Source organism: Astyanax mexicanus, chromosome 10, assembly GCF_023375975.1.
Source record: "Astyanax mexicanus isolate ESR-SI-001 chromosome 10, AstMex3_surface, whole genome shotgun sequence".
Taxonomy (NCBI): Eukaryota; Metazoa; Chordata; class Actinopteri; order Characiformes; family Acestrorhamphidae; genus Astyanax; species Astyanax mexicanus.
The window spans coordinates 7,345,201-7,368,544 of NC_064417.1; the positions used below are offsets into that span (position 1 = coordinate 7,345,201).

Genomic DNA, 23,344 nt, shown 5'->3' on the forward strand with positions numbered 1-23,344 from the left:
TTTGATAAGTGATGAGATTATCATTTAGTTGTATAGATTTTTTTTCTTTATAATAAGTCTGCATTTAGTCAGCAAAACAGTTAAGTTCACAAAGCTAAAAATGCTTTACAATTTGTGGTTGTTAAAATGTTAAATTGTTTTTGGTCTTTTCAAAAAAAAAAAAAAAAAAAAAAAGGTTTCTGGTTGGTTCTACTGCTTGCCTGCATGAACTATCCTCTTAAATTCATGTTTTATAAAATATTATTTAAATGAGTTTTTGTTTTAAGAAGGTCAATGTCTATTTTTTTGGCTACCCTTTTTAAATTTAGTCACTTTAGTGCGTATAAAATATGTTTACAGCCTATGCAGAGTTATATCATCATAAAATAGGTGGATTAAATGATAAAGTGAGCAGAAAGTAACGCTGGTTAAAAAAACAGAGTTACTGGTTACTGATTGGTTAATTCAGCAGCAGGGCTGTAGCAGTGGTGCAGGCGGAAGTGGTTGGTGACCTGCAGCCCGCGCGCTTTCAAATTCGAAATCTAACGGACCGAACTGACAGTGAACTAAAGGCTAGCTAACGCTAGGTGTATGAAACTAGCTAACTTTAACTAACTAATTTAGTTAACTGGGTTATAAGACATTTTAATTTAACTACATGTAATATAACAACATGTTGATTTTTTTTTTTTTACATTTTTAACAATCTAGCTAGCTAATGTGGCTAGTTATATTACCTGACGGTAAGTTATATTGTAAGTTAATTAACGTTAGATGTTTGTTAGTTAGCATTAGCTTAGCTAAAGATAGATGTTTATTTACAAGTGGGGTAAAGTTAATAAGAAGAACCATTAAATAAAATCATCTTATAGCATCATATTTAAATTAGAAGTAAATGGAAATACCATAGCCTGTCTCAGAAAAATCTAACATTACAAAGTTACTGTATGAACAAAAGTACTGGGTCACCTGCTCACAAACATTTAGACACAGCTAACTTAGGTTAGCTAGTTAACTAGATAAGTTAGTTAGCTACTTGACCTTTCGTTTAGACTCTTATGAACTTGGCAACAAAGGTGTGAATTGAGATTTTTTACTATGTAGGTAAAAGTACAGGTACTAGGGTGTAAAATACTTCTGTAGAAGTTAAAGTTAAAAGCTTTCAAAGCTATTTAAAGTATAAAAGTAATGTAAGAGAACATAAACATGACATTAAGGGCAAAAGCTTAGGCTGAGCCACAGGGTCCTTGAGTGCAAGCTGAAATTAAAGTGTCAGAGTGACTAGTATAAAATGTGAGGAGTAGACGTGAAAAGTTGGCTAAAAAAATCACTCTAGTAAATTATAGCTAACCAGTAAGGTAAGGTAAGAAATACCTTAATAATATTGATACAAAAGTGATATTTTACCATGAAAATGACTACATGGAGAATAACAATGCTCTTGTTAAAGCATAACCATATAAACTAAACTAGTTTATCTGTGAAATATATTAATATGGGACAAAATAGAAATTAAATATTGTTCAAATATAATAGTGGTAAAAATATCCCAAATATTGAAGACATTATAAAGATACATAGTATTTATAACATTTTGGCTTTCAGACAAAATGCATCAGTATTGTCAGATTGTGCTTTTCAAATGCTCTTTCATTCATAATACAGCGATACTTCACAATATCAATATACAGTCATATGAAAACGTTTGGGCACCCCTATTAATCTTAATCATTTTTAGTTCTAAATATTTGGGTGTTTGCAACAGCCATTTCAGTTTGATATATCTAATAACTGATGGACACAGTAATATTTCAGGATTGAAATGAGGTTTATTGTACTAACAGAAAATGTGCAATATGCATTAAATCAACATTTGACCGGTGCAGAAGTATGGGCACCCTTATCATTTTATTGATTTGAGTACTCCTAACTACTTTTTACTGACTTACTGAAGCACAAAATTGGTTTGGTAACCTCATTGACCTTTGAACTTCATATCCAGGTGCATCCAATCATGAGAAAAGGTATTTAAGGTGGCCAATTGCAAGTTGTTCTCCAATTTAACTCCTCTGAAGAGTGGCATCATGGGCTCATCAAAACAACTCAAAACATCTCTGTCTCAGAGATTTAACCTGTCAGTTTCCACTGTGAGGAACATAGTAAGGAAATGGAAGGGGACAGTTCTTGTTAAGCCCAGAAGTGGCAGGCCAAGAAAATTATCAGAAAGGTAGAGAAGAAGAATAGTGAGAACAGTCAAGGACAATCCACAGACCACCTCCAAAAAGCTGCAGCATCATCTTGCTGCGGATGGTGTCACTGTGCATTGTGTGGATTGTGGCGTGCTTGCAGAACATTTTCTGTTAGTACAATAAACCTCATTTCAATCCTGAAATATTACTGTGTCCATCAGTTATTAGATATATCAAACTGAAATGGCTGTTGTAAACACCCAAATATTTAGAACTAAAAATTATTAAGAGTAATAGGGGTGCCCAAACTTTTTCATATGACTGTATTGTCCGGCTCTACTTGCCATTAAAATATACACGGAGTTCAAGATTACATTTAGTGTCCACCATTCCAGGTATATTTAATGCTATGTTCACATGTTGTTTTGGACCTCATTTTAAAATTTGTGTTATAAGCAAGAGTCTGTGACTTGCTGCAGCATGTGGTCCTGAAAGCTTTTCCATGGTGATAGCATTACTAAAAATAACTGGTTGTTTTTGAGGCCAGTATACAAAATGATGGTTTTGGCCACTATGTTGTCTTGTGTTGTTAGTAGCGTGTTTTCATTGAAGTGGTGTTTTTGGTACATGAACAGATATACCTGGAATACCGTTCTGGTTGGGACATTTGTAAACTTGACTTTTATCTGCAGTCACTGCTTCTCTGAAATACATTGAAAATCCTGTTTTACATCAGAATGTAAACACAGCCCAACAAACAACCTTAGCAATAAAGAAATGACTCCGTTGTCACTCATATGCCAGACTGGTTAGATGTCACATGAGGACATCTCATTTTTGTCTACCAGGAAGTTGCCATAACATCTTAACCACACCACATTCAGCTAATGAGAGAACTAACAATTTATACTATATTACATGGCACAACTAGATCCCAGAGATCCCAGACCTCAGTACCATTTGAACAAAAAGTGGAGATTGTGAGGCAGACACTCATCCAACAGCAGTGTCTCTCCTTACAAATGCTTTTCTTGATAAATGGGACCTAGACACTCTCCAAAATCTAGAAACCTTTTTTTCAGAAGAGCGCATGCTGATACAGTTACACAGAGCGGACCTACTCCAAAGTAATACGTATAGATTAAGAATTGGATGTCATAATAGCTATGTAATGTATAGATGTCTTAATACCTTCGTCCACTTTTGAATTAGTTTATTTACATAGTAACATTTTTCATATTTAAAATTTAAATAGAATTTTTTTTGTAGTTTTTGACTATTTATCTACTGTTAATATTGGACTTTGCTTACTGAATACAAAATGGTTGTATGGTCCTTTAATTTATAAAGCCTTGGCATGGTAAACCTGATCTACATCCATTTTTTTACTGCTGCATTAGAGGTCCAATAAATTGGCATAATAAAAGGACTTCCTTTTGAAAAGTGCAGCTGGTAGCCAGATAAACACTCTGTAAATAAGGATTACAAATATAAAGACTAAAAGCAAGTTTTATAGTTCTAGAATGATATTTTAAACAATTAGAGCCATGTATTCATCTTTTTATCTGCTTCTTCCTGCTCAGGGTTACAGTGTCTGGAGTCTGGAGCCTGCATGGAATCACTGCATTTAAGACAGGATTCCTCCCTGGACATGGCACCAGTCCATCTCAGGGTACCATACTCACACATTCATGCAACACTGACACCTAGTGAAAATTTGGCGTAGCCAATTCACCTACTGTGTTTTTTTCAAAGGTAGGAGAAAACAAACAGTGACCAGAGCAATATCTGATCCCACAAAGCGAGCACAAGCCCCTTGAGCTGTGCAGAATACACATTAACTTCTGTGCCACCGTGTCACCCAATTCGTCTATTACTCATTGGGTCAAATTTATGGACAGGGCAGTCGAAGTCTATATTTTTCTTTCAATGGAAAATCTTATTTTAAAATTCTGTATAGTGCAAGACTGATACACTGTCTGGCCAAAAAAAAATGCCACCCAAAAAAGGTCACATACTCTAATATTTAATTGGAGCAACTATATCTTTGATTGCAGCCGCATTCACTGTGGCATTGTTTCAATAGGCTTCTGCAATGTCACAAGATTTATTTCAATCTAGTGCTGCATTTCTTTTTCTACAAGATCTTGCAGCATTGATGATGGTAGAGTCTGACCACTGCACAAAGCAGCTCTTCCCTAGCACATCCCAAACATTCTCAATGGGATTAAGGTCTGGACTCTGTGGTGAACAATCCATGTGTGAAAATGATGATCTCATGCTCCCTGAATCACTTTTTCACAATTCCAGCCCCATGAATCCTGGCATTGTCATCTTGGCATATGCCCGTGCCATCAGGGAAGAAAAGATCCATTGATAGAATAACCTGGTCTATATTCAGTATATTCAGGTAGTCAGCTGACCTCATTCTTTCAGCACATACTGTTGCTGAACCTAGACCTGACCAACTGCAGCATCAACCCCAGATAATTTGCTTAGTTAAATCCAGGTGGTTCCTTTTTTTGTCCAGGCAGTGTATATTAATAGTTAAATATTAATTGCATCCTAAAATATTTTGATTGTAATATCTATCAACAACACAGAATTTTAACAAACACCTCAAACGTCAAAAAAGAAAACCAAACAGTCTGCAAAGTATGTCAATTTGCAAGATGCAGGTTTGTACAGAAGTGAATGCATGAAGAAAAGGTGCTTAACATTAACATCAGAAAAGATAAAGAAGCCCAGTGTTGGCATTCTGCTTATTTTTGATGGAGCAGCACTAGAACTGTTTGAGTTGTGGTTTCTTCATGGTGTTAAAGCCTGCACTGCACTGCACCAAAACCACAAGCTCCAGCAGCATCCTGAGAAAAACACATCATTTTCTGAAGTGTGAAATATCTTTGCAAACCTGTGAACTTGTACACACTGTTCTTTTTAGCAGGTGGCACTCGGTTGCGCCAGGTAGAGAGCAGTTTCTGCCCACTAGTGATAAGCAATAAATATATAAAAATTAGTGGTGTCAATCGATAAATATATTTAATAAGAATAATCGCATTTGTTTTTCTTCAGATGTAATTTTTTTAGAGTGGATATTTAAATGTAAATAAAAGAATGAATGTAAGAACTGTAAAATGCAATTATATGTATATTAGTGGTGTCAATTAAAATTATAGTATACACTTTTATGTTTGTGGTGCAGTCAAAGCTTTTATCCTTAATGGCAATTTTACTTTTACTTTTATACTTCAACTAGTTTTGAAACCAGTACTTTTACACTTTTACTTAAATAGTAAAAAGCTTGAGTTGATACTTCAACTTCTATAGAAGTATTTTAAAACATAGTGTCTATACTTCTACATGAGTAAAGAATGTGAATACTTTTGATATGTGTTTCCAAATTTTGAGTGGTACTTTATTTTAAATCATCTTAAATAATTAGGAAAGCATGTGTTTACAGTGTAACATGTAATTACAGTTTTATATATATTATTATTATATATTGTTATAGTTTTGTTGTCAGTTTTAAACAAACTGAAAGAACCCTTCTGTAGTTCTTAGTACAATTCCCATAAAAACTGTTTTTTATACATAGAGGGGCAGGCAGTAGGACCCAGCAGCAGCTCTGTGGTCTGGAGGCTGTAGGCAGGAACATAAAAAATGAACACCCCACCCTCCAGCCTGGGAGGAGAAAACATACTGCATTCCTGCTGTGGAGGCTGCTGCTCTCTGCTTCCGTAGACTGGTAAAGAGAAGAAGTGTGTTTATATGTGCGAGTTTTTATAAGGAAGGAGTGCAGGGTTGTGTGTGTTTGTGAGGAGTTGGATTTGCTCTTGTTTTCAGAAAACAGTGGTGGAGGAGTGGCTTGGTCATCCAAAACACAAGCAAAACTCCAGCAGGAGGGCACTGTCCCAGCAGGTAGAGTCCTCTCTCTCTCTCTCTCTTATTTATTTTCTCCTCATCTCGCTCTCTCTCTTCTTCTCTCTCTCTCTCTCTCTCTCTCTCTCTGTTGTGTCTTCCTTTTTATTTTCACTTTCACTGCGGCTGTGAGCTGAGTGTTGCATTCCCTTGATGCATTTGGTCAGAAACTATTGTACACTCTTAATCAGCATGCCTGTCAGATGCCTGTCAGTGTAACTCTTGCTAATGTGCTTGTCCAACAATGGCTGTGCCATTTTTCAGTTTCAGCCTGAGCACCACACACCCATTTAAGCCTTATGTAAACTGAGGTAAGGGCTTACGTTAGTGCTTTCAGTTGGTTCATTTGGACAGTTTTGTTTTTCCATCCCAATTGGTTATCTTTTGGTCACATTTGTGTCTTAATGCACACTATAGTTAATACATTAGTAATACAGTTACTTGATTAAAACGTCTACATTTAACAACACAGTAACTAGAGTTAGCAACAGTGACAGCAGAAAAACGGATAAGGTATCACAGGAAAAATAAGATTATGTTCCCATTCAGTAAAAGATCTGTTTTAAACAGTACACAGAATAATTAAATTCTGTTTTTTTTGTTTCCATTTCTTCCAACTTATGTGGAACTAGGGTTGTAAAACAAACAAACAACAATTGCTACTAAATTAGTAAATCCATGAACATTAGGAAATCAGAAGTAGTACTTCAATGTATTTCACCTCAAACTGTATCATAATTTTGTTTAATTATTTTGGAATAATTCGGGGTTTCTGTTTAAACTGATATGTAACAGTTTATGGATTTGTATTTTTGGAAATAGCCCATGGAAATACTAGGGATATGCCATAACATATCATACACAATAAATGCCAAATATTCTGACATAAAAAAATCTAGATGTCATTTCACTTTTCATACATTCATTTTTGTTCAATTTGCTGTTTGTTATGTGTCTTTTGTTCTGTGGGTTAGTGGAGTATTGACTAGTTTGATCACGATGGCCTATGTTCAGATGCTCATCTCGTCAAGTGCTTTAGTGTACATTAAATACATTTACAAAATTATCGGGACACCTACACTTACATCACACTTAAAGGAGGATTTATAAAATTCCTGTCTTAATCTATGGCTATTATTATAGTCAAGCTTTTTTAAAAGCTTGGTAGTTTATAAAGAAAACATATTGGATCAAAGATTAATATCTGTATTGATAATTGCCATTGTGATTTCTGGCCATTGCTAAAAGAAATTACAGTTAAAATGTAAAACATCATATAAATTCCTTGAGTTCCATGAACACCTGGAGACCTTATCTAACAACCTGGCTAAATGTGATGCTCCTGAAGATATTTGTTACTCTGTGTTGGAGCAAACTCACAAAAGGATGATATGGTTAGACTCCCCAAAAACAGGTAGGCCTAATTAGTTAATATATAAATATAGTATGCTGTACATCACAGATGCCAGTAATTTTATGGTTATATTGCATAGTGGATCTAAAAATCAGTTGACCATTAAATGGTCAGATATTAACAGTGAAATAACAGTGTAGAGGGTTTGAAAAAGAAGGGTGAACCCTGAATGTATAAGTCATAAGTTATTTTCCAGGTGTTGTTAAGCTTGGTAGCATGGTTAATGTACTAATCATGTTTTGATATTTTTGATATGGTGCATTGTCAGTTTTTATTTATTTTCAATGAAGAAATTAGAATATAAAGGAAACATTCAGGAAAAATCTGAGAAATGGTAAATATTAAAGTAATATTCTCTTGTTGACTTTCCACAGGGACACCATGTCCACCATGTCATCTCCAAAGCCACAGGAGGGTGTCTGTGGCCTGGCTGAGGTGATGGGTCCGGAGTCCTGGTCTAAGGTCAGCTGCCCCTGCTGCATTTCTGCCCAAGTGGAGCCGCTGGTGCTCATCCAGTTGGCTGAAGACGTCCAGCCAAACACCAAGCAGTGGATCATGTCTATGATTTCAGCACCTCAGGAATCTGGAGGTGAGGAGAATCTACTATAATTTATGATGTAGCCCTGATTCACTTAACAAGTCAAATATTTAGTGTCTATGTTTATTTTTTAATTTGTAATATAAAAGGTTATGGTAATATAGCTAATGAATGCCAGGCGTACAGTGCTGCTGATCTTGTGTGCTTGTTCAGTGCATTAGCTCAACAACCATAAAGTCGTCTCAACATAAACATATTTGTATTCACATACAATGGTAATAAGATAGTATTGTTATTATATAGTTATAATTGTTGGCAGTATATCGTAATATTTTTTTTCTTTTTGATGGTGAACATGTATTTATTGTAAACTGAGACATTGTCAGTAGATTATAGTAAATATATTTATTAAATATATCATATATATTTATTAAATATATCATGCCCAAATACATAAGTATATTTTCTAAGCATTGCAAATCTTCTTTAGTATACATAAAGCAGATTGGAAGCGTCAGTAGCGCTGGTAATGGAACTAGAATCGAATAAGTAAAGAGCAAAACACATTTGTTTTGCTGTCTTCACACTGATGTTTTTACCTTTGTTATCAATGTCATTATATGATCACAGGGTAAAATATGTAAAGCTAATGTAAATGTGCAGTAGGTCTTCATGACAGGAAATAGAACATGCACAAATCTCCTCTTTGTGTGTGTGTGTGTGTGTATGTTTTAGGGGCAGGACTGCTGGCCCACCCTGGTGAGGATGCCTCGTGGGGCCGTATTGTGGTGGCAGCCCCTCGCTGTACCCTCCTGAAGGTCACAGAGGACTTGGGCCTCTGCAAGGCCGACAAAGACGGGAACATGATCACATTTTCCTTTAATGACCGTGACAAGTTCAGCAATATAGGTGAGGAGATCAGACAAATAAAACATGAGAGAAATCAGACTGTAACTGTGAAAGTAGTAAGACACAGCAGAATACAGAATTAATAATTGGTTGTGTATGAATTTTGGTTGAATTTAGGTTAAATTATCAATCATTTTTCTGACCTTGATATTGGGCTTTGCTGATACTTAGCAAGGAGAGTCTTTTAACATGAATGAGCTTCAGGATATTTAAACATCATTCTACTGATTCTGTATGATTCTGTCTGATTATTGTTATAAATTAAATGGTAAATTAAATTCTTAAAAGGTGTAATTTTATTGTTGGATGGGTGGATCGATCGATAGACTGGCAGATAGATAGAAAGAGAGATAGATGCATTATTTTGTCGTGCAGGATTTTTGCTGTGTTGTTTAAGCTGATAAGACTAAAGTGGGCGGAGCTGGTTCTAACTGTTGCCTCTCAGCAGTGCTGTGATGGCCAAAATGGAGATGTTGGCACAGATACAACAATTAGCTATAATAGCAGGACATTCCACATCTTGGTGTATAGTAGAAAAGAAATGCACGGCATGCTTTTTAGTATAGTACATAAAGAATGTTACAATGGCTTACAAAGCCTCAAGCCTCATGGGTTCGTGATTACATGAGATATTTTGGACAAAAGGACAGCATTTTTTTTCTTTTTGTGCTATGTTGTGGTTGATCTGTTGAAATTTGTACAAATGGTTAGAGATATTTCTTTTAAAATCAGCACACCATTAAATGGTAAAATGAGATATGCAGTGTTTTTGAGCTTGTGAGATAGAACCCCAAACATTTGAATTCCTTTTCTTATAATATGGGATCCTTATTGAGATTTTTAAGTCAGCTGAACTGGCACTTTAAACTATAGCTAACTAGTTGCTTCTAATAACTTAATAAAGTTTCTTTTTAAAAAGATAGTCTAAATAAATTATCTCTGTTGGCAAAATGTACAAATTGTAGATAACCCTTGTTGAGGCCAAGCCAACTACTTTGCACATGCTCAGTTTGATTCTTTAATTGAACAGGGTCTACTGAACAGTTTTGCTGTGGTATTCACCTGACACACTATTTGCATATTGGGCGTGTTCTCCCACCTCTCACTCCCCATCAGGGTATAGTCATTCTCCACAGACTGCTGCATTATCTTGGGATTTATAGATGTGTTTTATGATGGCTAACTGCCTGGCCTCTGTGTTGAAGACTGTAAGAGCACGTTCCTGTGTTTTGTGCTGCTAAGAGTGACTGTATACAGCCTGGGTTCAGCTGCTCACATTTGCATTACTGCAAGCTTATATGACTGACTATAAAAAATGTGTTGCACCCACTACATGAACTTGATTAATGTGTCATTGAAACAACTCATTAGCTCTTAACATAAGTGTTTGTATTTTGTTTTATAGATGACATGGAGAAGTTTCTGACTTTAGCAGAGCGGCAGTACGTTGTTAAGTGTGGACTGGAGTCCATGAGAGCCACAAAGGACCTACGCATTCCTGGAGTATCGGGAGACAAAGGCGTGCTTAAATCTAGGCAAAGCATCTGTGAGTTATAGTGTGTGTTTTTGTGTGTGTAACAAATGATCATTTTGCATTATGTACAGTATTTACCAAAATTCATAGCTGATGGTTGTATAAGTGCACTAGCTCAACCATATCCAATTCTCTTCTAAGAGAAGATATAAGGAATTTATCTAATCAGCCCTGCTGAATGTAAAAGTGAGAGAAGTAGAGAGTGTAGTATTCCTTAGTGTGTGTAACACTGAAAGTGGCCAGTAGGCATGTCTCTTCCTCTCTTTCTGAATTGCTTAGTCATGTTCTCCTATTCCTCCTTGTCTATGTGCCTAGCATATTAATACTCTCTCCATTTGCCTCTTTCTGTCTCCCTCTTAATTTCAAATACATTGTAATATTATTGACTCACATATCTGTATGTACATTCCCCTCCAAAAGTAATGGAAAATTCATATCAATCTCTTTATTTTTGCTAATAACTGACTCATAACATTTTGGCTTTTATTGTCAGGTATATACATCTGGATCTGATACACAGTTCAGTTTTGTCTGAACGCTCCCATGTTTCTTTTCAGCAAAAGTATTTTAACAGATGAACTTTAAATAAATGAAAGTGAATTAGACTTAAAAATTAGTTGCAAATCCTTTGCTTGCAATAACTGCGTCAAGCCACTGACATCACTAAAGTTTTGAGTTTTCCATCTGTAATGCTGCCTGATGAAGGATCTCCTAATTAGTTTGGTTGCATCTTTCTTTAAAATGACAGAAAAATGTTTCTGTAGATATCTGAGTTCATCTTAGAACAAACTATGCAAGCTCAAGCTATTACCTCCACTGTGTTTTATAGATGAGCTGGTAAGTTTGAGATCATGAGCAGATCTTTTCTTTTCTCCAAACTTTAGTTTACATTGCATTGGTAAAGGTTATTCTTTGTCTCATTAGTCTATAATCAATCCATAGTCAGTACAGAGGCTTGTCTCCATACTTCTTGGCAAATTTCAGCCTGGCTTTCTTTTTCTTCTTCTTTAATATGTGGTTTTCATCTTCTGGTGAAGTCTTTGCACTTTTGCTTATGAAGTCATTTGTAAACAGTAGATTGGGATAACTTCACTCCTACCTTTCTGTCAACTTCTGTGGTCTACTGGTTTGACATGTGTTGCATAAACAATACACCAGTAACGACTTTCTTCTTCGGGACACTCCACTTCTCTCAGCTTCACAATTGCTTGTTTTTTACTCATTGGCAGCTCTCTGGTTTGCATGCTGCTCACTCTTCTAATTTAAAATGCACGGGCAAAACCCAAATCTGAAACTAAATGTATAGACATTCAGCAATTTTTATTGTTGATTAGTGTTTAATTAAAAAATGTATCAGGACACACCTGGGCAACAAAACACAACTGACAGTCGCGTGTTCCAGTACATAATTTGCTCACAAGAAAAATGGGTGGGTTTAGAAAAAGGTGCTATCTTCTGAACTGTATATTAAATCCAAATATAAATACCTGGAAATAAAAACTGAAATGTTCATATTTTAATGTCAAACCCAAAGGTTTTCCATCTACACTTGAATAGGGTGTACTGTTTCAATAAGTTGGGAGAGGACTCTATATTCATATACTTATGTGATTACATATACTTTATTCCAGTCTCTCTCTGACCCACTTACTCATTCTTACTTGTCTCACCTCTATTTTGTTTTTTCTGTGATGTAGTTCAGAAGCTGCAGAAAGCAAAACTAATCCTGGATGTTTTCCCTCTGCGCCATGAGAGAAAGCTAAAAACCCTTGGTCAGGAGTGGTACTCTCAGAAAAGCCTCTGGGGACAGCCTTTAGGTATACAAACACACACACACATTGAGCTAAACATACTTATCCATTCATTTTCTTATATGCTTGTCTTGGTCAGGGTTGCAAGGGGGATCACAGCCTTCTGGAAACACAGCGCTGGGCCGGAATACACCTTAGTCAGGGCAGCTAAACAGTATTCACAAACAAGGACAGACTGTTATTTAAAATGTCAGTTTTGCAGGAGAAAGAAAGGATTTAATTTTACTTATTTTAAGCATTTTTATCTGCCCATTACTCATTACATTTTGACACAGTGTAAATGATAACTGGCAGATTCAAATTATGTCAAAAAGTGAAAAACAAAAATAGAGCTTTGCGTGACAGCAGCAGTATTCTCAGATACACATGCACATGCACAAACACACATGCAAATATTGTGTAATGTAGAAACACCTACTCACACAAATATATGCATGCACACACACACACACACAAAAACTGAAAAAAAGAAGTAGCTTTCAATGAACATCCCCTTTCTCTGCTTATTCAAATTTACTTGTACTGGAGCATCCACTTCAGCTCAAGCCAACAGTTTTATGACACTTTTATAAATACTTTATGGAATCATTAAAGCAAAAACTTGGAATCATTTAAATGCAGCTCAGTAAAATTAGCATCCCAGGGTCACATGCTGTAGGTTAGTCCACTCTTTATGTTTTACACTCTTATCAATTCACTTAGACTTTGCATTTTATATTCTGATTGCTGATGTTCTTTGCTAATCTTTTTACTTCAATTATTCAAATGAAGCAAAATGAAGGCTGGCTTTTTTATTTATGCAACAGTTTTTTCTCATTGTGTACTTGATATGTGACAACAAATAATTAAATTAACTTTTTTTAAATTTAAAATAACTTATTATTCTCTGTCTTTTCTTTACAGATCGCATTCATGCATACTTTGGTGGCTCCATCGCATTTTACTTCAGCTTTTTAGACTTCTACACTTGGGCTTTGGTTCCTCCAGCAGTTGTGGGCCTCTTCATCACCTTCTTCCTCCCCAGATGGGGGTCCCCTGATGTGGATAAAATTACCATCCCTGATCTTGTAAATAAGTCTGTATCTCAGGATGTGGACGGTGACCAGCTGTCAGTCAGTGGCCTGATGGTGCAGGCTGTGTTCAGCATGATCTGGTCCACTGTGTTTATGGAGCTGTGGAAGAGACGCAGTGCAGCTCTTTCATACCGCTGGGGGTGCATTACATTGACTGAACGCTTCCAGGTATGAAAGAAAATAAGATCAAAAGATGATTTTGTTACATAATTATTATAAGAAATATTCTATATTGCACAGTCTCGGTGGTTAGCTATCAGTTCTTTGTGAAAATGTGTTTGCCAAATTAACATAACAAAAAGAGTTTCAGATTCATATTGTTGAAATGGCTACTGCTAGGGCTTTCAATAACAGTTATCTTTACGTTCAGTGCTTTGAAGTGATTGTACATTAACTAGAATGTTAGTAGCATAAGCAGTTCTGGAAAGGAAAACCTGAATAAATTCAGTGGTTCTTTTAGGACTTCAGTATTTCTGCATGACATTGATTGCTTATGTCTGCTGACATCCAGAAGGAGGCGCTGTTGTTGTCTTCTAGTCAATGAAATGACAGAAATAAAACTCTTGATTTTCATGTATTTTATTGTATTTAGTTTAGCACTACAACATTCCATAAATATAATAATATCTAACATAATTGAATAAAATCTAAAAAATATTTGTATTTTCTTTTCTTTTTTTTAGAAGTAAAGAAGTGAATACCAAAATAAAAACTAAATGCTAGTGTGTAATCATTAAGTCATTTACATCCAAATTTCTACACCTTATGGGAGCTTTATGAGAAAGTTGGGTGTTATGGGAAACCATGCTGCAATTGATTTAATTTCTAGTCTAGACAGTTTCTAGTCTATTGTTTCATTAAAAAAAACCTGAATACCTATTTAATAAATAATGTGTTACATAGCACTAATAGATGCACTCACGTTGGGTACATTGGTAATAATAATTAATGAGAGCTAAATATTATCATTCTGTAATTCCAAATATTAAAGATCTAAAATGAGCGTCACATTATGTATTGTTAACACTGTTATTTCAATATCATCAGTACACATCTTGAGTTTTTAAAGGTAGCAGTGGCACTGACTCACCGGGCCCAATCTTATGCACTGTGTGATACTTATTGCTTTCTTACAACAGTGCTTGTGAATTTATCTACACCAATGGGTGTGAAGGTCTTGAAATGAGGTGTGTTCAGGAAAATTTCTGCTGTATCGCTATTTTGCCAACGGAAAACACAGGTGCACCACTGGCAGTTGCACCACAGGTGCACCACTGGCAGTTTCCTCTGCTGAGATTTGTTGAACACTTCCAGGTAGCTGCGTCCCTGAAATAGCAATCTGCCAAAGTCAGAGCACACGTGGCTCTTAAAGGGAATGGCAATTGACTCACTAATAGAATTTCTTGCATGTTACGCCCAGAAGAAAGCCATAATAATTTAAGCATACTAGGTGTACATTTCCTGTAGTTAAGGTAGCAAAGAAACACTTTTACGCTCTGAATCAGGCTACCTGATGCACAGTTGATGGCTTTAATATAAAAAAAAGTAAAATAGGGCACATTGTGTCTTATCATACATAATTGTGGGGAATGTATTGTTTGTTTTTCGTAAAATCTCCTCAAGGATTGTAATAGTTTTGTCATTGTTAACTTATTTTACCAGGAGCCACGGCCAGGTTTCACTGGCGTCCAGGGTATTAATCCTGTGACGGGCCGCCTGGAGCCGCTTTTTCCTGACTGGAAAAGGCAGATGAGGGTGGGGCTGGTGTCCGTGCCTGTAGTGCTGCTCTTCCTTGGCCTGGTGGTGCTCGGTATGCTGGGATTTTACTACTTCGAGGCAATAATGTCCAGCTACCACAAGGCCACTGGCTCAATTATTACAGCAACACTGTCATACCTGCCTTCCATCGCCCATATCATCTACACCAACATGCTGGGAAATGCCTACAGGAATGTAGCACAGCGGCTAACAGACTATGGTGAGAGACAAGATCTTGTTACTCAGTCATTTCAGTAAAAAAAATCAATAACCGCTGGAATAAAATAAACTATACAGTAGGGGTAGGCAATATGGCCCTAAACTAATATCACGATATTTCATGGAATTTTTGCGATAACGATACTCTTGGCGATATGACGAAATACTGAATTATTTCAAGAATACACTACTGCAACAAAATTAATATTAAATTTTCTTATTGCATACAGTATGGTATGGCACACCCTTAACTGAGATTTAAAAAAAATACAAGAAATTAATCAGTAACATTAATTTGTAACAGAATCAATGATCCAGAATGTCATGATACTAATAATGCACTCCAAATATCTCCATATATCCAGGATTAAAGTAAAATAAATGATACTGGACAGATATAATCTGTCTCTAGTAGATATATAATGGGAAATAAGGACAGTGTGAATTTTTCTTTTGCTAAAAACAGCAAAAAAGTAGAACCCTGATGTGATAATTAGTTGATTTTATTATACAGAGGCAAGTGTAAAAGCATAGACAGTGCAACCTTTCTTAAAAATTAAGCCACCACAGGTCTTGCGCTTTTACTGGCTGGTTGCAGTATGATGTGTATGTTCACCTTATGCTTCTATGAAAAAACTGCCCAATTTTTTCTCCTTTAAGTGGTCCTAATATTTCTTGTATTAAATTGTACTTATTTTGTTTGAACTCAAAAGAGCAAAACTATTTTTTCTTCTTTGCTGAAAAGTCAGTGTAAGCATTTACATCATTTCACTTAATCTTATTAGAAATAGAAGGGAAGGAAACTAAAGAGTTCATATTTTTTACAGTTATTGTATGAAGGATGTATATATGGTTTGAAATATGTAAGAATAGTAGACACAATGATGTGCTATTGATGGTGTTTAGAAACTTAGAAAGCCTGGGCTCAGTACATAAGTGAAATTCTACTGTATAAAAGTCTTACTCAAACCATGTAAACAGGAAAACAGTAAACAACATTAAAATAAACAGAAATAAACGTTAATATAGTAATAGAACCTCTTCTCTAAAATGTATTTTCTCATTCTTCTCAGAGAACCACAGAGAAGAATCATCCTACCAGAATCATCACACCACAAAAGTTCTTGTGGTAAGTCCAGTTGCCCACCTTAATGTGTTTTCTCTGTTGCTTAATCCTTTCATTCATTGCCCCACATTCTTTGTATCAACCATCTATTTCTCTCTCTCTTTCTCTCTATCACAAAAACACACTTACCATCATATCTCTGTTTTTTATATAAACATTTTTTTCAGACCAGATTAAAAAAGGTTAAAAATAAAGACTAAAATGGTGGAGGACATAATTTCACTCGTTTATGTTCATAGCCACTAAAAAGCAGATAAGCAAAAGATGAAGTGTCAGATTTACTTATGCTGTCTTTTTGGTGTCACTGAGCTTCAGTGTAAAGTAGAAATTTTAAATCTTTAAAGGGGGTATATTATACCTTGTTTTACACCAGTTAGAATACGTCTATGAGCTATCTCACGTAAAGAAATCTCAGTAACCCTTTTCTTGCCAATTCCTTTAAGTTTAAAAACTTTGTCACTTTTATAAAAAAAGCTAGTTGCTGGCCACACCGTGTATATGCTTAGTGTATACCACACATTAGTGTTAGCTTGTGCCTAATGGCAAAAGACTGCGATAGAAGCACAAAAATCATTTTTTTTCATCTCCCTAATCTTCTGACTTGCCATGTACAGTAGGCAAAGATCCCTCCCTCAGATGAAGTCTGCTGGCAAATCATGCTGTGTACTGCCCGAGATTTTCCACCAAAATGGCAGATAATTCAACTGATCTAGTGGGCTCTGGGCTCTAGTTTGGGCTCTGGTGGGGGTTGATCCCACAGTGTTTTTTTTGCAGGTTTCCCTATTATGACATAAAAATAAGGGAGCCATCCTAACGGCTCATAGAAGCATATCATTCCTGACACCAAAATCTTTAAACTGACTCAGAAAACGAATGGATAAATTGTTTCTGCTCTCTGTCCCTTTTGTATAGTGTGGTGTAGTGTGCATACAAACAGCAGGTGTTCTGCTATAAAAGCCTCAGGTGGGCTTTTAATGCTGATAAGTGCAAATCCCAGAGCAGCATTAAGTGGATATACAGCTGTTTATAGAGCAAAATTAATTAAACTTTCTCTCCTTCTCTCTCTCTGTTTCCCACAGTTTACCTTTTTTAATAACTTTGCAGTGCTGTTCCACATTGCCTTTTACAAGCAGGACCTGAACCTCGTACGCAAGGTGAGTGGATTCCAGTGCTTTGCATACATTGGCACATTTGCTTATATGCATTACATTAACCCTTAAACAGTGCCTTACACTATTATTATTATGCCAGCTTTAACCTCTTCTAGCATTTTATTAATCCGATAGTCAAACATTACTGTGCTCAACATTTGATGATTGATGACAATTATTCATTGATTGATAACTAAGTAATAAAGCAATTGTTTGGTAAATGTATATGAACAGTTAAATATAATAACTATTTTATAATGACTGTAAATTTGTTATATAATTTTAGTCACTAATGCACAGTTTCATTTTTGTATGCAGAGGCTCTCGTCACTGCTGATTCTTTCTCAGATAGTGAACCAGTTCACTGAGGTTTTTGTGCCGTATATTGTGGACCGTTTCTACAGCTCACCAGAGAAGGAACTGAAGGAGGACGACCCGGAGGCTGATCACCTGCAGGCTGAGGGCAGCCTGCCTGCATTTCCTGTAAGCTGTGGGATGGGATGTTAAGCAGCTAATAAAAATTGATGTTTTAAAAAAATCTGTTTAAAATTATGCAGATAATTTACAGTACAATGCTTAAAGCTTCAAGTTTAAACATAATTTTAAGCTCCATTACACACACAGCTACTTATGCTGCTAGAAAATCTAAAAGTTTTAAAAATAAGCTGAATAAATGAAGAATGTGTGAATACTGTATTGCAAAGGTGTCAAAAATATTTACATTCATTACCTAGTGTTTCAAAAGTACTTCTGTAGAAGTTTAAGTATCAACTCAAGGTTTTTACTCAAGTAAAAGTGTAAAAGTACTGGTTTCAAAACTGAAAGTTTAAAATTAAAAGGAATTTAAGGGGAAAAAATGCCATTAAGGACTAAAGCTAAGGCCGCACCACAGGAGCCCATAGCAGTAACCCCCCTCCCCAAAACCCATTTTTCTAAAATCCCTAATGAATATAATGTTCTATTAAAATGTTAATGTTGATAAATTTGGGATGCACTAGGCTCCCAAACACTAGGTGTTTCAGCTGCATATATACCCATAGAAAATGAATGTATTTTAGTGCAATGTAAATACTGTATATTAAAGAAGCTTAGTTGGACGTTTGTCTGGAGTTCTCTTGAGTCTCTGCACGGATCATCTTCATACTAGAAGTATGAAGAATGTGAAAAATAATCAGTCCAGTAAGGTAAAGGTAACCAAAAAAGTTACAACTTTGCTATATTAAATACTCAGGTTACCCTTTTTGTCAACCTTTTTAGTAAAATTTTTGTTACTGTGTGTTTGTGTGTGTAAACAGGGTCTATTTGCTGAGTATATCGAGCTGTTGGTGCAGTTTGGTTATCTGAGTTTGTTCTCATGTGTGTATCCGCTCACTGCTGTGCTTCTGCTGCTGAACAACATCACTGAGATTCGTGGAGATGCCTATAAAATCTGCCGTCTGTTCAGAAAGCCTTTCTCACCCCCTGAGACTGGCATGGGGGTGTGGCAGGTAAGAGGATTTTCAGCTATTAGAGAAAGGACAATGAGGAAATATGATCTTCCTGTGTTTGTTTGTGTGTATGGGTGTGTAGCTCATACTGTATTTGTCTCCAATTGATCTATTCATTTTGTACCTAAATGTTATCTTCTTCATAGCAACTGTTACAGTGCTGCATAAAAATAATGCCAAAATGCCTAAAAGCATTTTTAGGGTAGTTACTGTTTAAATGTTTGTGTGTGTGTGTGTGTGTGTGTGTGTTCTGCAGGCCGCGTTTGAGCTGCTGGGGTTTGTATCTGTCGTGTCGAACTGCTGGCTGCTGCTCTTAGCTCCACGGGTTAAAGCCTTCACTCAGGACGCTGGGCTCAGTCCCGCTGCTGTGCTTGTCTACGCCATTCTGGTGGAGGTTAGAGCTCACGCACATGTGCATACAGTAATGTACAAGCATCGACATGCTGAGACTCATACAGTTTTATACACTAATCTCTCAGCAAACTGATACAGTAAACACTGTCTATTACATTTCACTTAGATCCAATTTCAGGAACATTCTCTTCTCTTGTCTAAACATAACACACAGCTGCCCAAACCACATACACAACATGCCTGAATGTCTTACATTTCTGGACAAAGAGAACACTTCTCAATCTAAAATATCTGTAAACTTATGCCACAGTGCTATTTTCTACGCACATAGCAACTGAACAGCTATTTCTACATATTTCCTTTGGATCTAAGCAAGCACAAAAAAGCTGTATTATGATTGCTAAAACATTTTTTTGTCCACCTAAATGACAAGGACCACACATAATAGTTTTGTAATTGTTAATTATCCAGCACATATTTCAACCTGAATACCAGGAAATTGAGGATGAGAACACTAATTGTATTTTGGATTAGTGAAAATGATTTAACCAAATTAATACAAAAGAGTGTATTTTAACTTGTGGATGTGTTTGGAATGTTTCTGCAGCATGCGCTGATCATCATAAAGCTTATTTTAGCGTTTATGATACCTGATGAACCGGACTGGGTCAGAATCAAAAGGGAACAGATTGAATATCGCTCAATGAAGGCTGTCAGTCAACAAGTGAGTATGACCTTAAAAATAAAACAATAGCTAGAGCACATTAACCTATTTATTGGCTACAGCAATGCAGACCTCTCATTGACAAATTTTCTACATTGTAAATTAATATTAAAGACATGAAAACAATTAAGGGACACATATGGAATTATGTAGTAAATAAAACAGTTCAACTGAGATGGTGATTTAGGATGAGTTGCAGCTTCACAGAGTGAAGGAAAAGCAGCAGCTATTGTTCAGCACCTCCAGGAACTCCTTCAGGATGCTGAGAAAACTATTCCAGGTGACTCTCCCTCATGAAGACACTGAGATTAAAATACCAAGAGTGTGCAGATCTGTCCTCAAAGATAAATGTGCTACTTAGAAGAATCTAAAGTATAAAACATATTTATATAAAATATTTTGATAAAATAAATCCATGTGTTCCCGTATGGCTTTAATGTCTTCAATATAAGGTTTACCATGTAATCTTAAAAAAAATCATAAAAAGAAAGAAAACACTTTGAATAAGAAGTGGTGTGTCCGAACTTTTGACTGGTACTGTTTGTGTCAGCAATGGCTGCAACTTAAAGTTGCTGAATGCATTCATTGAAATGGGTGTCTCCAAACATTTGGACAAATTGTGTACTGCCCAAAGCATTAAAATAATGTTTGTTCAATATGCATGATGTGTCTAATTCAGAAAATTCTCAATATTATTTGCATTCTATAATGATACAGCAAATAATTGTTTAAAAAGTGTTATTGCCCCTAATATTACAGCAATAGAAGGAATAAAAAGTTTCCTATATATATTTTTTATATGTTGTGTTTGCCATGCATTGGTTATGAGTAGGGGTGTGCCATAATGTATTGTATGCGATAATATTGCCAATGTGATTAATAGAAACTTCCATATCGTGATAGTGCAATATTCTTGAAATCAGTCTAGTTTGTCCTTGCTTTGCTATTTACTGTATTTACTTTTAATAGTTTGTTTGCAGTTTAGACTTTTTGCGGTAGATTTTATTTGTTACATTACTTAATATTTGTTACAATTTTCTATTCTGTTACACTGATTTTAAAATACTTTTTATAGATTTTTTGCTTTTTACTTAAAGTTTGAAACTGTCCAGCGGTCTAAAGCGCTGCCACTATGAGCGAACGCCCGCTCATACAGCTTTGCCATCAAGCTGCCGGCGCTCAGAGGGAGCTCAATTGGCCCTGCTCCCTCTGGGTGGGTAGATGGCGCTCTCTCCCCACATCACTAAATGGTGATGTCCACAACACAGGGCGTCTGTGAGCTGATGTATCAGAACCGAGCTGCTGCGCTTTCCTCCAAGCGCGCTGGCTGCTCAGCAATGCTGCATTAGCAGCAGCTCGAAAAAGAAGCAATTGCTGACTTCACATGTATCAGAGGAAGCATGTGTTAGTCTTCACCCTCCTCGTGTGTTGGGGCATTAATAGTGATAGGGGGAGTCCTAGGGAGTAGGTTGGGTAATTGGCTGTGCTAAATTGGGTGAGAAAATGGGAAATTTTTTAAATAAATTGTAAAAAAAAAAAAGTTTGAAACTGTTAAGTTTATATTAAATAAAACTTTGTAAAAAAGTTTTTTTTCTTATTGCCAAGAATATTATGATATTATTTTAGGACCATATCGCCCACCACCTAGTCGACCACTGACCTCATTACTAATCATTTGCCAAAAGCTGGATTAGTGACTAAAAGTCAATCTCTATTTTTCTTTTATAGAAAGTGAAACGTGTTCCCACATCTGAGCTTCTTCCCTTGAAATCCTGAGCAGTCCAGCTGTGTGATCAAAGGAACGCTGATGCAAGTGTTGTGTTGCCTTCGCTTTCAGTCATTGTTTACTTAGCTTGCTGCTGCACCACAAGGTGTAGCGTTTTTGAGGGTTGTGCCTGTGCCTGCAGAGAAAATGTGGACCAGCTTAGGAAGTTGGACTGTGTGTCTCCTCTTGGAGGACTCCTGTGGTAAAAGGCTTTTAAAAATCAGGTGATTTTTATTTATGTACAGTACACTCACTGTCCACTGTATTAAAAACTCTTCTTTCCTAGCTCAGCCTTGTATATTATACATCTGGTGTTGTTAAATGTGTTAATGCAGTGTAATAGCCATCCTCTGGCTCTTTATCAGAGGTTAGTGGCTTACCACAAGCAGTCCTTTGCAGGATATTTGTAATGTATTGTATTGTATTGTATTCTATAGTCTCACTCTCATCTTAGTAATGAAATATTACTTCTATGCCTGTTACAACTGTACAAGCACCACACACACAACAATGTCAGTTTCACTGCCACACATAGAATGGTCCAGAACCCAGTGTCTGGGTAATAATATCTTGTCTGCAGAATGTTACTAAAATTGATACAGAGGGAATAGAGGGAAGTCGTCATGAATTGCGCATAATAACAGATTTGTAATCTGTAATTGGGTATAACACCTACATAATGAATCATAAAGTATGGGAAGCTTAAAAAGTGGTTAGTTAGGTGATGTAGAAGCTATGAATTTTAATAAAGTGGACAGTCAGTGAGCTTAATGTTCCAGTGCAGTGGAAGGAAACCCATTGTACTGCAGGGAATCCTTACCTGATGTTAGATTTCTAACCCACACATCTGGGTTCAGCTGTGGTGTTTTAAAACTTGTTTTATTTTTAATACAAAGTTAGTTCATTTGAGAAAGTGGTATATGAATAATAGTTTATTACACTGAACTGTGCTATCATGCATAAAAGGTTTTTTACCACAAAGAGGCAGACAAATCACATCAATTTTATGCTTATGCATTTATCGAGTGAGTGTGTTACGGAGGAGTGTGTTAATATACTGCATTTCAACTTGTATTATCGCACTGTATCTTCTAGCAACCAAAGACTTCTTTGCTAGCAGCAGTACCTGCCTTACAAAGCCTCACTTACTGTTATGTGGTTGTCTAGCATTTGCGATGCGTTGCCTTCACTAAATTATACATGCAGTGCTGAAGGGTGCTTTAGAGTGCAGCTATTATAAGAAACCAAACTGCAGAATGAAAGTGCAATCACACCAAGTGCTGCAACGAGTCACCGAGCTATAGAGCCTTGTACTGACGATAAATAAAAAACAACATGAATTTTACAGCCTGTTTTTCTTTGTACGTTGTAAAAAAAACACACATCAGACAGATG

General features: G+C 36.1%; 1 protein-coding gene across 3 annotated transcripts; it reads left to right on the top strand.

Moving 5' to 3' along the window:
* The first annotated feature begins 521 nt into the window (after positions 1 to 521).
* Positions 522 to 23,294, top strand: ano10b (anoctamin 10b). 3 transcript variants are annotated; one of them, XM_015602390.3, is made up of 17 exons: positions 522 to 722; positions 3,752 to 3,840; positions 5,764 to 5,913; positions 6,012 to 6,086; positions 7,875 to 8,089; positions 8,774 to 8,947; positions 10,353 to 10,493; positions 12,179 to 12,298; positions 13,196 to 13,533; positions 15,028 to 15,343; positions 16,416 to 16,471; positions 17,548 to 17,622; positions 17,938 to 18,102; positions 18,915 to 19,106; positions 19,363 to 19,500; positions 20,068 to 20,184; positions 21,913 to 23,294. In XM_015602390.3, the coding sequence occupies exons 5-17, from the start codon at positions 7,882 to 7,884 to the stop codon at positions 21,958 to 21,960; spliced, it is 2,088 nt and encodes a 695-aa protein (XP_015457876.3). In that variant the 5' UTR covers positions 522 to 722; positions 3,752 to 3,840; positions 5,764 to 5,913; positions 6,012 to 6,086; positions 7,875 to 7,881; the 3' UTR covers positions 21,961 to 23,294. The 3 variants fall into 3 exon arrangements, with proteins under 3 accessions (XP_015457876.3, XP_015457875.3, XP_022539601.2); XM_015602389.3 differs by having other exon boundaries at positions 5,764 to 6,086; XM_022683880.2 differs by lacking the exon at positions 5,764 to 5,913.
* The last annotated feature ends 50 nt before the right edge of the window (positions 23,295 to 23,344 follow it).